This window comes from Labeo rohita, chromosome 11 (genome assembly GCF_022985175.1).
Source record: "Labeo rohita strain BAU-BD-2019 chromosome 11, IGBB_LRoh.1.0, whole genome shotgun sequence".
Taxonomy (NCBI): Eukaryota; Metazoa; Chordata; class Actinopteri; order Cypriniformes; family Cyprinidae; genus Labeo; species Labeo rohita.
In genome coordinates, this window is record NC_066879.1 from 13,378,149 (window position 1) to 13,401,844 (window position 23,696).

The 23,696-nt window shown below is 27.3% G+C and overlaps 2 protein-coding genes across 3 annotated transcripts in view; one reads left to right on the top strand and one right to left on the bottom strand.

Annotated features, from left to right (window-relative positions):
* Window positions 1-1,610: 1,610 nt before the first annotated feature.
* On the bottom strand, window positions 1,611-18,781 carry ero1b (endoplasmic reticulum oxidoreductase 1 beta). Of its 2 annotated transcripts, none has more exons than XM_051123261.1 (16): window positions 18,357-18,781; window positions 15,971-16,090; window positions 14,364-14,447; window positions 14,125-14,166; window positions 12,159-12,241; window positions 11,998-12,071; window positions 10,044-10,164; window positions 9,913-9,959; window positions 8,403-8,414; window positions 8,240-8,266; window positions 6,514-6,606; window positions 6,169-6,415; window positions 4,062-4,131; window positions 2,129-2,215; window positions 1,920-2,053; window positions 1,611-1,828 (listed from the first exon to the last, which is right to left on the bottom strand). In XM_051123261.1, exons 1-16 carry the CDS (start codon window positions 18,522-18,524, stop codon window positions 1,768-1,770), a joined length of 1,470 nt encoding a protein of 489 aa, XP_050979218.1. In that variant the 5' UTR covers window positions 18,525-18,781; the 3' UTR covers window positions 1,611-1,767. The 2 variants fall into 2 exon arrangements, with proteins under 2 accessions (XP_050979218.1, XP_050979220.1); XM_051123263.1 differs by lacking the exon at window positions 18,357-18,781 and adding an exon at window positions 17,572-17,800.
* Window positions 18,782-20,717: 1,936 nt separating this feature from the next.
* si:ch1073-365p7.2 (uncharacterized) overlaps window positions 20,718-23,696 on the top strand; it is a 32,434-nt gene continuing 29,455 nt past the window's right edge. Inside the window, 3 exon segments of the mRNA XM_051123398.1 lie at window positions 20,718-20,748; window positions 20,969-21,024; window positions 21,124-21,243. Of these exon segments, the coding sequence (XP_050979355.1) occupies window positions 20,985-21,024; window positions 21,124-21,243 (160 nt within the window). The 5' untranslated portion in view covers window positions 20,718-20,748; window positions 20,969-20,984.

The following is a 23,696-nucleotide window of genomic DNA, read 5'->3' on the forward strand; positions in this document are numbered from 1 at the left end:
TTCTGTATTTGTCATTGAACATGAATCTGGACTAAACGGAGGAATATTATTGCTTGTTTTCTGTTGCGCAAACGTGTAACAATAAGCTACGTTTCCTTCTTTCAAGCTTCAAAAATTAATTTCTATGGTCCGATAAACAGAAAAGTCTTCATTTAGATGAGGAATGTCTTTAAAAGACACACACAAAAATTAAATTAAAATAAAAAATAAAATAAAATAATCAGTCAACCAGTCAAGAATATATACAGGTCACATTTCACAAAAAAAAAAAAAACATACCATAAAGAAAAAAAAAAAAAAAATCAAACTTAATGTGCATTATGTTTTATTTATTATATGTTATATATTAATTACAACTGAATAAAAAGTAATATATATCTATATCTATATATCTATATATCTATATATATGTATACACACAGTATGTGTTTTTTTTTTTTTTTTTTTTTTACAGTTTCAAGTATTATATATAAAAAAATAATATATGTAATATATAAAATAACATTTTATGTTTATATTAATACAGAAAAAATATGTTTTAGTTGTGTTGTTATATATATTTTTTTATTTATTTATTAAATTGTAAAAAAATAATAATAATGATAATATATATATATATATATATATATAACAATTTGAATTATTTATATACACACATATATATATATATATATACACACATATACATATATATATATATATATATATATATATATTTATATATATATACACATATATATATATAATTTTTTTCAATTACTGAAAAAAACAAATATACAAAATATATTTTTATTTATTTATTGATTTATTTATTTGTGTCTTTTTTTCAGTAATTGAAAAAAATTGACTAATGGGAAAAATAAGAAAAATAAATATATTTATTTATTTATTTATTTATTTAATTAATTAGTTTTTTCTTTATTTCTAACCATTTTATATTAATATATATGCATAAAAACAATACAGCCTGTTTTTTCCATAAAAAATCTTACAGTAATGATATTATATATATATATATATATATATTTTTTTTTTTTTTTTTTTGACAATTTCACAAATCCTATTTTCAATTTTTTTATTTGTGTTATTTTTTATTTATATATAATTATTTTACTTATATATTTTTTTGTTACTATTTTAATTAATATATAAATAAAAAATAACAAATACAATTTTTTAAAATAGAATTTGTGTGAAATTGTCAAAAAAAACCCAAATATACATATTATTATTTTTTTTTACTTTTTCTTTTTTGACAACTTTACACCAATTCTTCTTACAGTAATAACAAAACAGACATCATTTGCTTTTTGCAAAATATGAAATGTGACCTAAATATGTCTTTGACCTGATTACTAACAAATTAAAAATACCAAAATTAGCTTAGTCAGCAGGAATAGACAGACACGCATTCGCAACATTCGCACGAACCGAAGAGAACGAAGAAAAAAACGCACCGCTACAAAACAAACCGCAGTCAAATGTGACAGAAACGACAAGAACAAACGAGGAAGTGAAAGAATCACAGTCTGTTTGAGCGTGCGACAGGAGCGAAGAGCCGGAAGCGGATTTCAGTGGAAGCGGAGATTTCAAGTGTTGGTGTGATCTGGTTTTAGTGACTCTTAAAGCAGGAGGTTTGACATGTGATCTACAGGAAGGGTTCTGCCGGATCCGATCCCGCAGTCCCTGAGACAGGCCTTATTCTGGGTGGAAAAAAGACCAGTGCAGAGTCCGTCGGCTGCTGCCACCTGCTGGACTGGAGCTCTGTTACCTATGATCCTTCAGGAGCGTCCGGAAGTTGTGCAGCTCTTTTATACTCGTGGACAATCTGGAGACACACAGGGAGATTGTGAATAATCCATCAGTCATGTAATAATCTGTATCTTCGTAATGGTTCATCATCACGTAATCACGCTGACCTGGCGAATCCGTTGAGCAGAGCCACGATCTCCTGTCGCGTGAGCTGGAAGCCTTTGGACGGACTGTTTTCTGGAAGGTTCTTGATCTCTTTCTCAGAGAACAGGATCCTGAGGGCCGTTCCCAGACCCTGAGTCTAACAGGAAAGCAGTGTTTCATTCTCATCTCACATTAAAACGCTTTAAAGTCAGACAAACGGCTGTTATTTTACCTGTAATGTTCCCCAGAGGCGACATTTACTGCAGCCGACGCAGTCCATGATACGAGAGATGTTCTTAAAATGAAGCCTGAACTCCTCCTGAACAATGACAACACAAAACACAACAACAAATCAACATTTCAGCTGTTTTATAATGTGTCATCATCTAACGTCATCAGTCCCTCTTATTTTTCACTCATCTGTCATACAGAATTTAATCATGAATAAAATCAAATCCAAATTCACATTTATTTCACACTCAATATTTGGTGTTTTTCTGTTGAAGGTACATTTAAGACTTTTTATGAGCAAATGATGTGAACTTAAGGAATAAATTGAACACAATGTAATAGTTAAATAAAGTAAATGTCTTGTATTAACAAAGCTTTCACAAAAAAACAACAAAAAAAAACTCCTTACCATAATGAAAAAAAATGTTTTATTTGCATTATGTTTTATTTATATATTAATTAAAACTGTGTGTATATAGGACAACATTAACATATATATAACATTTTATATTTATATTAATATATATGAATAAAGAAAATAATATATATATTAAATTTTTTTATGAAAATTTCCATTAAAAAAAAATCTCAAATTTTTACTTTTTTTTTTTGTTTTATTTTTATTAATTTAAATAAACAAATACATTTTCTTGAGTATTTTTAAAACTGTAATTACATTTTTTATGTAAATACATTTTTTATACAGTCATTAAGATCATTTAAGATTTTTTTTTATTTGAGGTATTTTTGTTTTATTTTTATTAATTTAAATAAATAAATAAATAAAATATTTTTATTTTTTTTATAGTAATTACATTTTTATGTAAATGAAATGTTTTATTAAATAAATTAAGTTTTATTAAATATTAGTTTTTATTAATATATTAATTAAAATTTTAAATAAAAATAAATAATAAAATAAATAATAATAAATAAAGCCTATTTTTATTAAAATTGTGTGTGTGTGTGTGTGTATATATATATATATATATATATATATATATATATAGAAATTGATCAAAACAAAGTGAATTTACGATTAAAACAAAAATTATTATTATTATTTTATTTTAACAACACTTTCAGAAAAATGTACATTTTGTCCATTTAAAAATAGAACTGATTATCGATACTTTACAATTATTAATTTATATAATTATATTATAATTAATGAATTTTACAAAAATAAATAGCTTAATAATAGGCTTAATATTTCTGCTCCTTAAATCAAGAAGCATTTGAAGTTTTGATCATTTTGAACTTGATCAAAACGAAGTGAATTTATAATAAGAATTCAAAAAAATCAACATATTTTAAAGGTAAAACTAGTTTTCATTCCACACTGACAGATATTTGTTAATTTTTAAACAAACTAACTTCATTTTGTCCATTTTTTATGTTTATTTTGCATTTCTTGATTTTTTTTTTTGTGCATGCACTATTTAATGTCATATATAAATGAAATATTTTTTTTGCATGTTTTAAGGCCTTAGCTTGTGAAAGTGAAAATGTATTTTGAGCTGCATTACAGAACTGAAAAGTGTGGTTTGTGGTTTCATCTCATGAAACACAATTAAAGTCATTTGCTGATGTATCTGTCATAAACAAATGACTTAAAGCATTGAAGCACTGCAGATGTGTGAACATTCTGAATGACTCTGAGAAAGTTTAGAAAGCTTCTTCTAAAAATGCAAATAATCAACGGTCAATATGCAAACCACAAACCACATAAGCGTAGAACTGAACTAGTGTGAATATACTGATGTGCATCCAGTCAAATCATAACAGGCCTGTGAATTCAGCAGATGATAATAAGTTCATCAAATGAAGAGAGTTTAGATTGGGTTAGTCACACTGAAACTAACACACGCTTCCCAGATGAGGGTTTCTGTTCTGTAAGGCGGCCCAGAATGCATCTGTCTCGCTCAACTCACCTTTAGTGTCTTGGACTCTATTTTATGGCCCGCAAACATGGAGCTCTCGTCAAAGTGCATGGGGAACGCTCTGCACAAACACACACAACACAAATAACGTCCATTAACCTCTCTCAAACACTCTTTAAGACTTTAAGAATATTATATGAATGCATAAAAGAAATCTTCTAGTTCATTAAACGTCACACAGCAGGACGATTAAAATAAAAGTGCAAATATTGCATATGATTATCAGTTAAGATGAGCTCATTATCCTCACTATACATATATTTTCAGCATTATTTGAATTATTTTGATATTTTTAGCATTTTAAGAGGTTTAGAGGTTAAGGTTTATTTTTAAAATGTATTTAAATAAATAAATACATTTTATTTTATTTTATTTCTTTATTCTGGGGGGAAATCTAAGCACCAAAAACTGTGTATAATAACTATACATTAGAAAAATATCTAAAATTGTTTAAGCTAATATCATAATGTCAATGCAAGTAACAAGAATTACAAAGTAAATAAATAAAATTAAAAATGTTTACTTTCTCATGAAATGTATATTGGTCATATGCGTCTTCGTTAAAATGAGCTCATTCCCCCCAAATTAAAATCATTAACAAAATCATTAAAATCATTTAAGATTTTTTTAAGGTAATTTTTTTGTTTTATTTTTATTCATTTAAATCAATCAATCAATATAATATAAGATTTTTATTTTGTGCTTGAGTATTTAATCAGATTCTTTTATTGCATTTTTTAAATTTTATTGCATTTTTTAAATTAAATCCTTTTTTCTTGAGTATTTATTTTTTATTTAATATATATATATATATATATATATATATATAGACAGAGAGAGAGAGAGAGCATTTAATGTCTTCGTTAAAAAATTGTAAACAGAATCATTAAGATCATTTAAAATTTATAGATTTTTTTTTTTTTTTTTTTTATTTTTTTGTTTTATTTTTATAAATTTAAATAAATACAAATATTTTTATTTTTTGCTTAAGTATTTAATACATTTTTTTATTGTAATTACATTTATGTAAATACATTTTTTAAATTAAATAACTGAGTATTTATTTTTTTTATTAAATATGAAATATCATTAAAATATCATTAAATGATATCATTATCATTTTTATTTTAGGTAATATTTTTAATTTTATTTTTATTAATTTAAATAATAAATAAATAAAAAGGTTTTTATTTATTTATTTATTTAAATATTTAATCAGATTTTTTATTGTAATTACATTTATGTCAATACATATTTTTTAATTAAATATTTATTTTATTTATTTTTATAAAATATCATTAAAATATCAATAATGATATCATTATCATTTTTTATTTTAGGCAATATATTTGGTTTTATTTTTATTAAATAAATAAATAAAGATTTTTATGTTTTGCTTAAGTATTTAATCAGATTATTTATTACATTTATGTAAATACATTTTTTAAATGAAATAAATTGAGTGTTTATTCTTTATTAAATATGAAATATCATTAAAACATCATTAATGATATCATTATCATTTTTTATTTTAGGTAATATTTTTGGTTTTATTTTTATTAATTTAAATAAAAAGATTTTTATTTTTTGCTTAAGTATTTAATCAGATTATTTTTTATTGTAATTAAATTTTTTATGTAAATGTATTTATTCTTTTTATTATATATATATAATTTTTTTGTTTGTTTAATATTGCATATAATGTCTTCGTTAAAATGAGCTCATTCCCCCCAAATTAAAATCATGAACAGAATCAAGATCTTTTTTTATTATTTTTTTAGGTAAAATAATTAATTAATAAATTAAATAGTTTTTTTGCTTGACTACTTAATCTACTCAATTTTTTAATTGTAATTACACATTTTATTTAAATACATTTTTTTAATTAAATAATTTTTTCTTCAGTATTTATTCTTTATGTACATATATATATATTTTTTTTTTTTTTTTTTTTTTTTTTTTTTTATCTTGTGGGAAAATGTGTATTACATGTGTAATACAAAAAAGACAAATACATTGAATTATAAAAATATATACTGTCTCATGAGTATTTTCATGAGTGTTTTTGGTGATAACGGTGAATATTTTAGTCTCTCACTTGGTCTCGTTGAGGATCTGCAGCAGCAGTTCTTTGGTAGTGGAGTCTTCCTGAGTGTTTCCAGTGTACAGGTTGATGAAGGTGCGCTCGAAGTACGGAGCCACTTTAGAAAGCGCTCGCAGCTCGATCAGGTACAGGAAGTACAGGTTCTTCAGCCGCCGCGTGCCCTCGCCTTTCGTCTCGGCCGGGTCGAAACGCTGTTTGAACTCGTGCACGTTTGGACCCCAAACCGGCTTCCCCCAGCCCTCTGGAGGACGAAAGCAAAACCCTCGTTAGACATCAATACAGTGAACACAGTTTGAGCTGAATATCTAGTCACTATAACAGATCTGGTCTGGTGTTTACCGTCCAGCAGGTATTCGGCACACAGGTGGATGTTGATGCTGCTGTGGAGGCCGGAGATCAGACGATAGAAAACACGCTTCTCCAAACACAAACCTGCAGCGCAGCAACATCAATATATCAGCAAAACAACAGACTTATATATTTTTTTTAAATAATAAAAAAAAAATATAATAAAAAACACTATAACTATAAACTGTAAGGTATCATTTCTGTTATTTTTAAAATGTATTTAAATAATAAATATTTATAAAATGTATAAAAATCTCTCACATTAACCCATATTAAATGAAAAATTGAAAAAAAAAAAAAAAATTATAATAATAATAATTTAACATAAACGTAGACATTTATATTGAACATCTCCATATAAATAAATAAATAAATAATTTTAGTTTAATAATTTCTTTATTTTTAAATATTTTACTATATAAATGTTTAGTTAAAATGTTTTTTTCTCCACAACAAATAATTTACATTTAACCACGCAGACATTTATATTAAACATATCCATATAAATTAATATAAATATAAATTAATATAATTAATATTAATATAAATTAATAAGAGAAATATTAGTTTAATCATTTCTTTATTTTTAAATATTTTAATAAATAATTGTTTAGTTTAAATGTTTCGTGTTTCTTCACAATAAACAATTTAAATTTAACATAACTGTAACATTTATATTGAACATATACATATAAATAAATAAATAAATATTAGCTTAATAATTTCTTTATTTTTAAATATTTTAATAAATTTAGTTAAAATGCTTTTTTCTTCACAATAAATAATTAAAATTTAACATAAACATAGACATTTATATTGAACATATACATATAAATAAATAAATAAATATTAGCTTAATAATTTCTTTATTTTTAAATATTTTAATAAATAAATGTTTAGTTAAAATGCTTTTTTCTTCACAATAAATAATTTAAATTTAACATAAATGTAGTCATTGATCATTTAACATAAATGTAGTTATTGAACATCTCCATATAAATAAATAAATAAATAAATAAATGTTTAATAATTTCTTTATTTTTAAATATTGAAATAAATAAATGGTAAAATGTTTTTTTTTTTTTTTTTTCACAGACATTTATATTGAACATGTCCAAATAAATAAATAAATATTAGTTTCTAATGTATGGATTTCTTGTTTCCACTATCAGTATTAAACAAACACAAGTCTAATCACAGCCTGGTTACTTATAATATTACACCAACATCTTAAAACAACTCAAATTATTAAATGCATAAATTTATTCCTGTGCATTTTTAGGGCCGAGTACAAAAAGATCTCCTCTGCAGCTTTTTCTCATCTTTTTTTTTTTGTATTTTTCACACCGACACATGCTGAAATTTGGATTCATGACACTTCAAGCAGCGTGAAAGTTATGATTTGCCTGGACTCGCCCAGAGCGCCTAAAATAATGACGACATCTCTCAGTTTCAGGAGGAAACGTGTGTATGAAAACACACATCAGACCTCATTCATGAAACACGAGTAGAAAGAATTTGTGCAAATCATCTGTACAACTACTGTGATGCAAAAGAATGCATGTTCATTAACATCAACATTCTCGGTAGGAAGTTTACAGTTCCTCAAACCAACATTTTTGGTCGTAAATAGATAATAAATGTCACAGCGGAAAAAGAGATAGAACTGACAGAATGCTTTGTTTTCATCAAATTCACACTGTAAATAATCACTCACCTTCCAGCCATTTGTAAAACCCTTCACCTGTGACAAACAAACGAGAGTCTGCTTTAATAAAAGCCCTTCTGTACTGATCTGAGATCAGATTCCCCTGCAGAAACATCATGTATCACATGTGCAAATAAAATGAGAAAGAGGAAGAAAACAAATATTAACTCACCATCATCATCACCTGAGAGGAGAGACAGAGAAAAGAGTTCAGGTTACAAACAAACACATCAAATATACATGGCCACTAAGGTGAATCTCAAAAAAAAAAAAAAAAAAAAAAAAACACACACGAAAGAAAAAAATAAGCTTAAATTAGGACCAAAAAAATTACTATTCATAAATTGTGATACATATAATGATATGTTTTTTTTTTTAGTAATTAAGAAATTTTAGTTTTTATTATTACAGGTTTTACATTTTTATTGTTATTTTATCTAATAATTGCTTTGTTTTTTCTTGTTACATAAAAACAGATAATTTGTTTAAATAATTTTATTTTTTTTAATAACTATGACATTTTATAATTTTACAAAAACAATTATTATTTTTTTTCTTACACCTTTTACAGTTTTATTGTTATTTTGTCTAATTGTTTAGATTTTTCTGGTTACATAAAAATAATTATGACATTTTATAATTTTACAAAAACAATTTAAACAAAAACAATTATTATTCTTATTATTATTTCTTACAGCTTTAACATTTTTATTGTTATTTTATCTAATAATTGCTTTGTTTTTTCTTGTTACATAAAAACAGATAATTTGTTTAAATAATTTTATTTTTTTTAATAACTATGACATTTTATAATTTTACAAAAACAATTATTATTTTTTTTCTTACACCTTTTACAGTTTTATTGTTATTTTGTCTAATTGTTTAGATTTTTCTGGTTACATAAAAATAATTATGACATTTTATAATTTTACAAAAACAATTTAAACAAAAACAATTATTATTCTTATTATTATTTCTTACAGCTTTAACATTTTTATTGTTATTGTATCTAATAATTTCTTAGATTTTTCTTGTTACATATAAACTGATATTTTTAAAATAATTTTAGATTTTTTTTAAATAATTATGAAATGTAACAATTTTACAGTTATTTCATTTTATTTCTTACAGCTACATTTTTATTGCTATTTTATCTAATAATTCTTAGATTCTTTATAAAAACTGATAATTTTGAAAATAATTTTAGATTTTTTTTTTTAATTACGACATTTTATAATTTTATAAAAACATTTTTATTTAATTTCATACAGCTTTTACATTTTTATTTTACCTAACAATTTCTTACATTTTTCTGGTTACAAAAAATTAGATCTTTTTTTTTTTTTTAGCAAAATTTAAGATTTTTTTTTTTAAATATTTATGAAATTTTATAATTTTACAAAAACAATTTTTTTTTTTTTTTCTTTATTTTACCTAAAAATTCCTTTTTTTTTTTTTTTTTTTGTTTACATACAGCTCAAAATGTGCATGTCTAAAAGGGTAAATCTCACAAAGAAATAAAAATAAATTAAAATAAAATAAAATAAAATAAAATAAAATTCTACTTTTGATTCTGCAGTGAAATATGTCAAATATTCATTGCATGAGATTCCCTCACAGCAATGTAATTTAACTCAATGCACTTGTGAATTTGTAAAACTGAATAAATGTTGAAAACGCACCACGACTGGGAGCCAAAGGGTTGAGAGGACGATACACTGATCTTGGCCTGAAAATCAACCAATGACAATAAAAATGAATTTAAGTCTAGAGTAGAGCAGCGTGTGTTTGTCTGTGTGTGTTTGTGTCTCACTTGAAGCAGTTTTCCTCATAAATGCTGTTCCAAACTCTCCAGGCCGACGGGCCTTTATATCCGGTGTATCGCTCCGGGTTCAGCAGCAGATCCACGTATTCGGCATCAGGAGACATTTCATCTGCACACAAACACCAGCGTTAGCACTCGTCTCTTATTCGTCTCTATACACAGACAATTCATTCTGCTTTTCAGACACCAACATGAAATTGTTTTGCTAATAAGGATGGATTGTACAGCAACTAAATACAAAATAAAAGCATGGCAACTTACAATACAAAAAAGTACAAGGACATAAATTATTTTAATTAAATTTGAAAATATAAGGCAATTCTGAGAAAAATGCAATTATGATTTAAAATGTGACTTAATTTTTTTTTTTAAATAATACAAAAAATTGCTGAGCTTCTCTGTAGAGCTGCACAATTTGGCCAACATTTTGTAATTGTATCAATTTAATATTTTATTTTATAATTAATAATTTATTATTATTATTATTATTACTATTACATATTTTTATTATTGTTACTAAATAAAAATATTTAAATTGCAAATATTATTATTAAATGGGCTGCACAATTTTGTCAATTTGTATAATAAAAAATAATAATAAAAATAACATTAACAACAATAATTATTACTATTACTCTTATTATTATTATTATTATTATTATTATTATTATTATTATATTTTATTATGTTACTAAATAAAAATATTTAAATTACAAATATTGTTATTAGGGCTGCACAATTTTGTCAATGTTTTTATTTAATAATAATAAAAGTATAAATAATAATAATAATAATAATAATAATAATAATATTAACAACAACAATACTACTACTAATAATAATAATTATTATTATTATATTTTATTATGTTACTAAACAAAAATATTTAAATTACAAATCTTATTATTAGACTAGGGCTGCACAATTATGTAATTTTTTTATTTAATAAAAAATTACAATAATAATAAAAATAACATTAACAATAATTATTATTATTATATTTTATTATGTTACTAAATAAAAAATATTTAAAATACAAACATTTGTTTATTATTATTTTGTAATTTGTTTATTTAATAATAAATACAATAATAAATACAACACTAACAAACAATAATAACAATAACATTAACAATAACAATAATAATAATAATAATAATAATTATTATTATTATTATTATTATTATTATTTTATTATGTTAATAAACAAAAAATATTTGAATCACAAATATTATTAATAGACTAGGGCTGCACAATTTTGCCAAAATGTTGTACTTATATTGACATGGCTATTTAAAAAATAAATAAATAATAAATGATAATAATTATTATTTTTATTATTGTTGTTACTAAAAACAAAATGAAAAATGTTACTACTGGACTAAGCAAAATTTCACAAAAAAAAAATCATATTATATATTATATTTTAAAATGTATTATTATTATTCTTAATATTACTATTCTATAAAAATTACAAAATAAAAACAAAATAAGAAATAAAATAAAAAATGAATATTTAAGAAAAATAATATAATTTTATTATACATTGTGTCTGTAATATAATATAATATAATAATATGTCTTATTTCTTTGTTTTTCCAATGTTAAACAGAAAACCACAGGCAGCGCTGAACACGTGTAAATGATCTCATTGCCACAGTTGACTGTAAAACACACAGTGCATATATTTATTTAATTAAATCACACCCTTTGTGATCTGGTAATCGCACTAAGCCGTATCGTGCATTTGGTTTTATTTTATTTTATCATGTAACCTGTTGTAGAGCAAAATTAAAAACAGTCCTATAAATAACCAACACAGATCTACTGATAGCACATCAAACTCATCCTGAAACTAACAGTTAGACAACCACTTCCGCTTCTGAGACTCAGAGAAACACGTAAAGCGTTTGTTTAGTGATGCTTTCCTGTGCAAACTCACCGTCTAACCCGCAGAAATGATCCTGAGCGTCGTCGTGATGAGCCCAGTCCGCAAACGCCTCTTTACTCTGATTACTGCGGCACAAAATGACATGTTTTAATGCATTAATGAGCAGCGAAGAGAGACGTTTGGGCAGATGAGGACGTGTGCGTGTCGTTTACCTCAGTGTGCTGTTCACGGCGCCCAGTTCATGAGCCTGTTCACACTCTCTCATATCACTGACGCTGTTCGCCGCCTGAGAATACTAGTACACAACAACACAACTCTGACTGAATGTGACAGATTACATATGTGTGAAATACACATGCATTAGTGTTCACTATATGAGAGGTCAACTTTTTAATACAAAGAGTCAGATATTAATGAACTGAGGGCCGTTGCACTATATTTAACTATATTATACAAAAAATGATTTTAATTTATTTTTATGAAATAATTAAAAATGTAAACTCTTCAAAAAAAAAAAAAAAAAGGTATTTTTTTTTTATTTTAAATATATTTTAAAATACTTAAGTATTTATAATTTCTTTTTTTTCCTTTAATTGTATTTTTTTTTTTTTTCATTTTAGACATATTTTTAAATAATTAAAAATATTTATAATTTCTTTATTTTAAAAAATCCAATTTTTTTTTTCTGGTTACAGCTTGAAATGTGCATGTGTGAGGATAAATTACTCACACACAAAAAATAAGTGTATAATAATAATAATAATAAATGTATTAAAAAGTGTTTTTTTCCTATTTTAAAAATAGACAATATGTATTAAAATAATTTTGATAAAATTATTTAGAAAAAAAATATTTTGAAATCTTTTTTATTTTATATATATTTCTAAATAATTAAGAAATGTATCATTTAATCAAAACAGAAAAAAATGTATTACATTTATTTTTATAAATAATTTAAAAATTAAACTTTTTTTAAGTCTTTTAATTTTTTTTATTTTAGATACATTTTTAAATAATTAAAAAATATTTGTCATTTAATCAAAAAGATAATGTATTACATTTATTTCTATAAAATAATTTAAAAATTATTATTTTTTAATTCTTAAACCTTTTTAATTTTTTTTATTTTATATGTTTTTAAATAATTACGAAAAAAATATTTAGTTACTCAAGCCTAAGTCTTTTTTATTTTATGTTTTTAAATAAGAAATATTTATAATTTAATCAAAAACAGATCAAAATGTATTATATTTATTTTTATGAAATAATTTAAAATGTAAACTTTTTTTAATTTTTAAAAATCTTGTTTATTTTTTATTTGATTTATTTTTAAATAATTATGAAATATTTATAATTTAATCCAAAAAAGATAAAAATGCATTTTAAATATTTATATATATATATATATATATATATATTTTTATTTCTATTTATTTTTGTTTTCCTATTTTTCCCAAATGTCTGCAAAAAAAGCACACTAACTACAACAATAAAAATAAAAATAAAGAAAAAATATTTAGAAAAAAAAAAGTAATCTACTGGCAAACCTAACTGATATATAATTCAAGACACATCAGCAGAGAAAGTTAAATTGTTAAATGTTTATTATAAATGTTTACCTCCTATAAAGGATGAAACTATAATAAAATGTACTTTTTTAAAAACAATTTAATATATAATAATATATAACAAAACGTCAGCAAATGGATTGACATGAAAAACACATGCTATTAATTTACTAACAGTCCTGACTGACCTATAAAATCCAGGTACATCAGATGAACTCAGCACTTTGCATTTACATGCGTGCTTGCAAACACGTTACACACGTTCATACAGTGCTGTGTGTTTCCTGTCCAGATGTGTCTGAGGTCGTCTATCTTCTCTGTGAAGTGTGAACGTTCACAGCTCATTAAAAATAACCTGTTCATCTGCTATCAGACGCGTTCGGCCACATTACGGTCGGATTCTCTGAGTGCTGACTCAACCTTATACGCTCTATTACACAAACCTTCAACAAACAAACAGCGAGCGGCCGCGGGTCACACAGCTGAACAAACACCGCAAACACACACCGCTGACGTAACGCATTAAAAGCTTAAAATTCCACAAACTGAATTCAGCTGATCAAACCAAACGCTAAATGTTCCCAAAACCAAACACGGATGAGTCTCTTACCTTGTTATAGTTGCCAGATTTAATTCCTACAGGAACTTTACTCTGGAAGAAAAAGGAAACAGTGTAAATCCTTACTGAACGACAGAAAATTCTGTCTCTTTTAGATCAATTCAAGCTGGAGTAAACACTCATGCTGTATGCATGAAGAACAACGCTTTCAAAACTAGATTCAACCTCACAAACGACTATTTTTGGATAGTCAAATTAAAGCAAATTAAGCAAATGTGTTGAACTCTGACCTCTGGGCACGGCTCTACGTGACAGTCTTTGATCGAGCAATGGCCATCATCAGGCCAGAACGGACACGGACGCTTCAGATTCACCTGTAGAGAAAGAAAACATTGAGTTTCTGTGATCAAAACACCCATAAAAACAACAAAATTGACTTCTTTGCTGAATAAGACAACAGGAAACTTATATACTTTAAAATAACATGACATATAAATAATACATAATAAAAACAATATATTCATTTATTTATATTATAATATAAATAGAAACAATACAGAATAAAATAATTATTAATTATAATAAATTATATTTATATTAAAATACAATATTAACAAATTAATATATAATTTTATAATAGACTATATTGTTAATTATTTCAATTTATATTATAATAAAATATAAATATCAAATCTTATACATGTAAATATAAATAATATACAAAAAAAATAGCAGTGTTATTAAATAAAAATGTATGAAAATAATATGAAATTTATAAAATGAATATATTTTGTTAATAAATTCCACTATAATAAAACATAAAAATAAATATATTATATATTATACTATATATATATATATATATATATATATATATATATTAATAATATCATTTTATTTCATAAAAATGTTTAATTATTTTTTAATAGACTATTTTTATAATTAATTATTTAATTATTTAAAATAATATTATAATAAACTATAAATATATTAATTCTAATACATGTAAAAATAAATAAAATAAAAATTAAAAACATTAACAACAGTAGTTTTATTAAACGAAAATGTATGAAAATCAAATACATGTAAATATAAATAATATAAAAATAAAATAAACATGAAAATGTATAAAAACAGAAATACTATGAAATAAAATAAATTTATTTTGTTAATAAATTCCATTATAACAAAACATAAAATAAAACTAAATATATATTATACTATATAATAATACATAGAAATTAATAATATACATTTTATTTGAGATAACTGTATAATAGACTATATTACTTAAATTTTTCTTAAAATAAAATATAAATATATTAAACCTAATACATGTAAATATAAATAATATAAAATAAAATAAACACTAAATGAAAATGTATAAAAATATAAAAATATAATATAAAGTGAAATTTTAAAAAACATATTAAATTAATAAATTCCATTTTAATAAATTATATAAAATAAAAATATTAATATATTTATAATATAATATACATATAAAATAAAGAATAAACATTATTTCTTTAGTACTATCCTTAGCATTAAGTAAAATGGCTTAAAAACATAAATATTAACAGACAATAAGAGCAACAATATTAAAAATACAGAAAACGTCAAGTAAAATTTGTATTTGTTTTGTTTTAATTTTTTGACTGCACTGGACGTTTAGTACATTAATCATAATCAGTAACTAATCAACCGTTTAACGTCACATCTAAACAGCTGGCTGGATATTCAAGGCTCCTTCTGAGATGTTAGTCTGTACGTGTCAGTAAGCAGCTTCGACATCGTGCCACATCATCCACGTCTGTGACTACAAATACAAGCCCCTCATATTCATTCATCCAGACCGTAAGAGCAGGTAAAGATGCATAAATCTTTATAAAGTCACCTTGTAGTATCGGAAGAAGTCTCTCTCTATGAGCTTGCGAATGTGAGGATAGATTTTAAAGTTGTTGAAGACGTCAATGCTCTCGATGTCACAGAAACAGTCGTCCAAGACACCTGTTAACTGCACAAAACAGAACGGATAATTAATTAACAGGAAAAATAAGTTATTACACATTTGATAAAAGCCCAAAAATACTTATAACGCCATTACCCATCTGTTTCGTTTCTCATGTGAAATAAACAGTATGTTGCTTTGTGTTCACACTCTTACTACTGATTGGGTATTTAAAACTGACCTTAAATTAATAATTAAAACTGATTAAATCAGTACAAGCCTGTAAAGCCTATACTTAATTAAATTAAATAATAAATAAGTAATTAAAAAAAAAAAAAAACTTAACACAGAGAACAAAGGAGCTACAAAAATAAATTAAATAAATAAATTCAAATAATAAATAACATAAAATACAGACAAACCAAGCAGCTAAATAAATACATTAATTAAATTAAATAATAAATAACTTTAAAAATTAATTTATAAAATAAACTTAAAACACAGAACAAATGAGCAAAAATAAATAAATAAATAAATTCATATAATGAATAAATTAAAATACAGACCAAACCAAGCAGCTAAATAAATAAATAAATATATTATGTAAAATAATAAATAACTTTTACAAATATTTGAAAAATTAAAAAATAAGTTAAAACAAAGGAGCAACAAAAATAAATACATAAATTCAAAATACATTTAAAATACAGACCAAACCAAGCAGCTAAATAAATAAATAAATACCTAATTTTAAATACCTTTAAAATAATACATAATTTTAAATATTATTTAAAAAACAAAAAAATTACTTAATACACAAATAAACGGAGCAACAAAAATAATTAAATAAATTCAAATAATAAATAACTTAAAATGCAGACCAAACCAAGCAGCTAAATAAATACATTAAAATAATAAATAACTTAAAAAAATAATTAGAAATGAACATAAAACACAACACAAAGGAGCAACAAAAATTAAATAAATTCATAAAAATAAATAACTTAAAATACAGACCAAAACAAGCAGCTAAATAAATAAATACCTAATTTTAAATACCTTTAAAATAATACATAACTTGAAATATTATTTAAAAAATAAAAAAAAATTACTTAGTACACAAAAAACCGGAGCAACAAAAATAATTAAATAAATTCAAATAATAAATACCTTAAAATGCAGACCAAACCAAGCTACTAAATAAATAAATAAATTAAAATAATAAATAACTTAAAAAAATAATTAAAAATGAACTTAAAACACAAAACAAAGGAGCTATCAAAAATTAAATAAATTCATAAAAATAAATAACTTAAAATACAGACCAAAACAAGCAGCTACATAAATAAATTAAATAATTAAAATAAAAAATAACTTCAAAAAAATAATTTTAAAAATTCAAATAATAAGCTAAATAAATAAATCAATTAATTAAAATAATAAATAACTTTTAAATATCCTAAAATACAGAACCAAAACAAGCAGCATAAAAAATAAATTAAATAATTAAATTGGTAGCTACAAATAGCACACACACAACTCCTGACCTCCTTTGAATGTAAAAGCGCAAAAAGTCCCAGAGCAAACAGAGACGCCTCCCAAAAACAGCATCTGTTTACAAACATCTCTTTACAAACGCAAACAAATGTCTCTTTACAAAATGTTAAAGTGTCTTCACGCGGTTTCTAGCAGCTGTCATCCCTGATGCAGAACTAATCGATGAGGTTAAGCGCCTCTGGGATCACAAACTGCTTGAGGTGAGCTGTCAAACTAACCAACTACCGCGTGGAAATTCAGCCGCGTCGCCCCGCCTCCAAACAGAAGCCGCGTCAGACGCACACACGCCCACACGCTCAGCGCTGTAGTTCTTCGCCGGCGCGCTCAGCGCTGTAGTAAACGGCGGCGGGAGGGATTAAAGACTACAAACCCCATAATCCCGCTGACGTCATCGCCTCAAGCGGACCAATGGGACGACAACACGCTGAATAACAGACGGTTTTACTTCCCAAACGTATTTTAAATGTACGTCCGTACTTTATTTCCTTCATTATTCGCTTTAGTTAAGTAAACTTAACATTTTTAATCGTATAATATATGGTTAATTGTCTCATATTGTTTTGAAGTTGACAGCCACGACGTAGATACGACTATACAATATTAAGCTAAACAAACATGCAGAAATTTACCAGAAAACCGCAACGAGCTGCGGAGGTGATGACGTCACATTCGCGCGACAGTAGAACATGCCAGAAATACTATGGCAACGGTCTCAAAAACAGAAATGTTGACGTTAATAATGTGTTTTTTTAGTCAGAGCGTTTAATAAACTTACATGACATAAGCAGCTTTGGTCTTGGCCGTCTGTCGTCTCGGCGTAAACAGGCTCTTTCTGTGGGGTTTTGCTTTTGGCGTTGTTTTGAAACCATCCCCAGCTGAAATTAGCGCAGAATAAGCCCAAGAATACAATTAGCAGTCCACGGGTTCGTGTTTCGTTTAACATAGCTCACACAAAACCGGTTTCCAAAAGCCCAAAACATACACAGATGATGAAACCACTCAAACTTCGCGTTCAGAGGAAACAACAAGAGTCCCTCATTAATGTTATAAATGATAATGACACGCTACACAGACATAATAAGGATGAGCGATGTCGCGTTTGCTGTCGGGGAATAAAAACGCTAAAAATGCTCAAATTGTGGAAATTTCAGCAGCCAAACAACGACACCGGAAAAGGCTACACAGATCCAGGGGGCGTGTCTAAGAGCGCGGGGTGTTGGAAGTGGGCGGGGCTTGTGCGGCGGCGTCAGGTGATAGACAGATGTTTGCTCCGCCCTCGTTCAGTACGTTAATGGCAGTAACAGAGAAATAAAAATCACTTATTAAGCCAACTTACTGATATTGTGTTTAAACTTCTTCTTCTTCTTCTTCTTCTTCTTCTTCTGAGACCCTTTTTATCTTTTTATCTTCTTCTTCTGAGACCCTTATTAAAACGTATCTCCTCCTAGAGTTTTCAAGCTAGAACCACCAAACTCGGTCCAGATCTTCAGACTGGTCTGACTCGGTGTGCTGTATCTTTTCTAACTGATCCGGCTTATGGTTTTCGTAAACCAGACTTTCAAAAACACCAAAAATCCCATAGACTTACATTGACAGAATGTTCAAATGAGCAACACTATTCAAACTCCAACTGACAAAATTCAAATCTAAACTCCCAGAATCCCTTGAGACTCAATCAAGCTTCCCTTCTATGTACTATTTCTAATCCATTTACACTCATTCAAACTCATCTAATATTTCTAATCTATTTAAATCATGTTAGCAGTATGCTAATCATGCTAATTATGCCAACAACATGCTAGTAACATGTTAATCATGCTAGAAACATGCTAATAACTTGATAATCATGCTAGTAACATGCTAATCATGCTAGTAACATGCTAATCATCCTAGAAACATGATAACAACATGCTAATCATGCTAGCAACATGCTAGTAACTTGCTAACCATGTTAGAATCATGCTAGTAACATGGTAATCATGCTAGAAACATGATAACAACATGCTAATCATGCTAGCAACTTGCTAATCATGCTAGAATCATGCTAGTAACATGCTAATCATGTTAGAAACATGCTAGTAACATGCAAGTAACATGTTAAACTTGCTAATCATGGTAACAACATGATAGTAACACCATAGCAATTACCCTGGGTACCCTAGCAACCGCCTAGCAACACCTTAGCAACCACCCTCGGGTACCCTAGCAACCGCATAGCAACACCCTAGCAAACACCCTGAGTACCCTAGCAACCGCCTAGCAACAACTTAGTAACCATCCCAGAAAGCATAGCAACCGCATAACAACACCCTAGCAACCACCCTGAGTACCTTTTCAACTGCCTAACAACACCTTAGCAACTTAAATAGCAACCAGCCTGAGTACTCTAGCAACCGCCTAGCAACACCCTAGCAACCGCCCTGGATACCCTAGCAACCACACAGCAACAACGTAGCAACCACACTGAGTACCCTAGAAACTGCCTAGCAACACCTTAGCAACCACCCTGGATACCCTAGCAACCACATAACAACACCATATCTATGTGTTTTTCTAATAGACTGTATTGCCTTCAAAACATTCAGACTTTAATCTTTCAAACTATTTTAAACTGAAAACAGTCAAATTTAACTTAAAACTTTTAAAACTTTCTGGCTAGGCTTTTTCAAGCCAACTTAAAGTTTGTCTATGAACTTTACTATCTAGTTTATTCTTTTAAGGTCAGAAATGCTCAGTGCGGATTCAGAATTGCACTCAGTGTAGATTATTAATAAAACACCAAATAAATACCACAATGTATTGAATGAGCGGGAAAGAAAGCAGGGTCACAAATGATAAATTAGCATAAAATAACTATTAATTAACTTGGAAATTTAATTAGATTTTTTCTCTCAGCTCTTAATAGGATCAAACAAGTGTTTGTGATTTCTGTGATTTCTTATGTGACCAAAAGGGCGCGCTGTTACACCTTAAGTGCTTAACCATATATTTATTTCTCATTATTTATGCAGTCATTTTCCCTAACCACACCTTTTCACTTTTCCGCAAACATGATCCACCTGCAATCTTATAAAATCATTCGCGATGATCTTAAACAGCAGAAAGTAAACCTTGCGGAGATTTGATTATTCCTGAAGGCCTCTGCAAAAGAAAAGAAAGTAAAGCAGGTAGGTAATGTCTGTTTCATTTTTAATGGCACCTAATCAAATAATACATACATAAATAAAAAAAAAAGTCCAACAACCAGATAATATATTTACAGTTAAAATACAAATAATTAATACAAAAATATAAATATGTTTTTCAGTTTTCTTTCTTAAAATTAAGACCTTTTTGTGACTGTCCTATGCTTTTTGATTTTTTAAATATTTTCTTTCATGCATCTAGACACGTAAGTGGGAAAATGTCCAAACGTCAAAAAAATAAAGAAAATAATCAAATAGGTGAGTATACTTACATTAAATGTATATGTTTGGCAAATGTACAGCTCTTCAATTTATTTATTTATTTATTTATTTATTTATTTTCCTACTCTATTTCAGAGTTGAGAGCAGTTCTAATTGGGAGGCGCCAATCTGGAAAAACCTCAGTGATCAACACTATACTAGAAACCAGTGAAACAGAGACTGAAGGATCCACAGATGAGCATGTGAAGAGAGAAAGTTTTATTGATGGAAGGAAAGTCAGTCTGGTTGAAACTCCTGGCTGGTGGAAAACCTTTAATCTGTATGATTTATCCAACATCTCCAAACAGCAGCTGCTTCGCAGGATTTCTCTGATTTCACCCGGACCTCATGCGGTTCTGATCGTGATTCGGGCCGATTCAACGTTTACTGACATCGATAGGAGGTTTCTGGAGGAGTATGTGGAGCTGTTGTGTCCGAATGTCTGGACTCACACCCTCATCATCTTCACAAGAGGAGATTTAATAAAACACAGGGACATAGAGCAACATATTCAGGAAAACGGGTCAGCGATCAAGCAGCTTATTGAAAAATGTGAAAATAAATATCATATTTTTAATAATTCAAACCATCACGACCGAACACAAGTCAAAGCGCTGTTCAAGAAAATAGAAGGAATTGTTGGGAAGAATAACGGCAAACACTTTGACATTGACCTGGAAAAAGTAAAGAAAGTCAATGAGCAGTGGGAGGAAAATCAGACCAGAGCAAGTTCTAGAAAATCCAGAGTACAGAAGGAACGGTCAAAAATTCAAGATAAAGGTAAGATAGCTTTGCGGTTACAGTTAGGTTTGTTTGAAGAATTTTGAGAGGTGAAATACTTTTGTCTTAATTCACTTACATTTTTGTTTATTTTATTTTGTTTAAATTTGTTTAATTAATTATTTAAATAAAAAAAGACCATTACCATTATTATTTTCAAGAATGGTTACAGCTTTGTAAACAGACTCCTTTTATTTCAGCATATGTGCGTCGTCTTGAGGAGATCAGAGTGGTTTTGCTGGGATGGGTTCTTGCTGGAAAGAGTTCAGCTGGAAACACCATCTTGAACCGGGATGAATTTGCCATAGGAGGAAAAACCGGGGAGGGTAAGAGAGGGTTTGGAGACGTAGACGGAAGGAAGATGACTGTTTTGGACACTCCAGGCTGGTGGAAGTACATTGAATCTGAACTCAACCCAGATTTCATTAGATCTGCAATCTTAGGAAGCGTTTCAGAGTGTCAGAAGTTCCCTCATGCCATGCTGCTCGTGATTCCAGCAGATACATCATTTCAGGAAGAACAAAAGAGAATCACTGAGCAAAATATGTCAATCCTTGGAGACAACGTCTGGAAACACACTATAGTTTTGTTCACGTGGGGCGACAGATTTAAAGACATCTCAATCGAGCAACACATCGAGAGTGAAGGTGAAGCTCTTCAGTGGCTGATTGAGAAATGCAGGAACAGATATCACGTCTTTGACAACACAGACAAGAAGAACCGTTATCAAGTCTCAGAGCTGCTCCAGAAGATTGAGGAGATGGCAGCAGAGAACAGCTTGTTTCGTCTCAACCGTGATGAGAAAAGCCGTCACAGAAATGACACAGAAGAGGCTCTGAATATGGAGATCAGACTGAAGGATATCTGGCACTTTCTAGACGATGGATTTAAGAGAAAAGCTGAAGAGATAAGAAGGAAAATAGAAAATTTGCACAAAGAAACCATGGAAGAATCTCAGAGTGCAGCTGAACCTATTTGCTGTAAGTTTTCACTCAATTTTGTGTTGTCAGATATCATCAAGATATCAAGATATTTCTCTGATTTACATATTTAAAACAGTGTTTTATTTCTAGTTTCCAATAATTCTGCTGATTCCCTAAAAGAAGTGATTAGTACACCTCAACAGGACAACAGTAAGTGTTTGTTTAATTTAAATACGTAAAAACAAAATCTTGTCATGAAGTTCTAATTTGTCTGAATGTGGTCTTTTCAAGAAAAAAGGATAAGAGGCAATAATAACAATAATAATAACAATAAATATAGCTACAAGCAGCAATTATGGGCAGCAAGCATCATTGCAACTGAAGCAGTAATTGAAGCCATTTTAAGATGATTTCAGTCCAAATGGGTTAAAAATCGTAAAAACAACCAGTAACTAGTAATCTGATGTAATGGGTTATTACTTTTGACCAATAGGTGGCGCTGTTATCAAATCAATGTGGTGTGTTTTGTGTGAGGTGACAATGATACACACAAAGTTTGGTGTCAATATATCAAAGCTTTGCAGAGATACAGCCTCAGATGTAGTTTGGCATCTTTCCAGCAAATTTGTTGATGCGCTAAACGGAAACCGGTTTCATATATTGACATGAAATCTATAGCTTTTTGCAAACATGGTCTGAAGATGATCTGAGTCAAATTTGGTGAAAATCGGACGAACAGTCTAGGAGGAGTTTGAAAAAGTAGGTTTTCAACATAAATCACAATGGTGGACAGGAAGTTCATCCAATTATGGCGTAATTGGTATTGATGTTCTCAGCATGATCCAAGGAATATATCAAGACCAGTTTCATTACAGTAGGCTAATTTAAACAAAAATGATTAGCATTTTTCAAAATTTTATATAATTTTTGACCACAGGGTGGTGCCGCCCCCAAACTTTTTGAGTA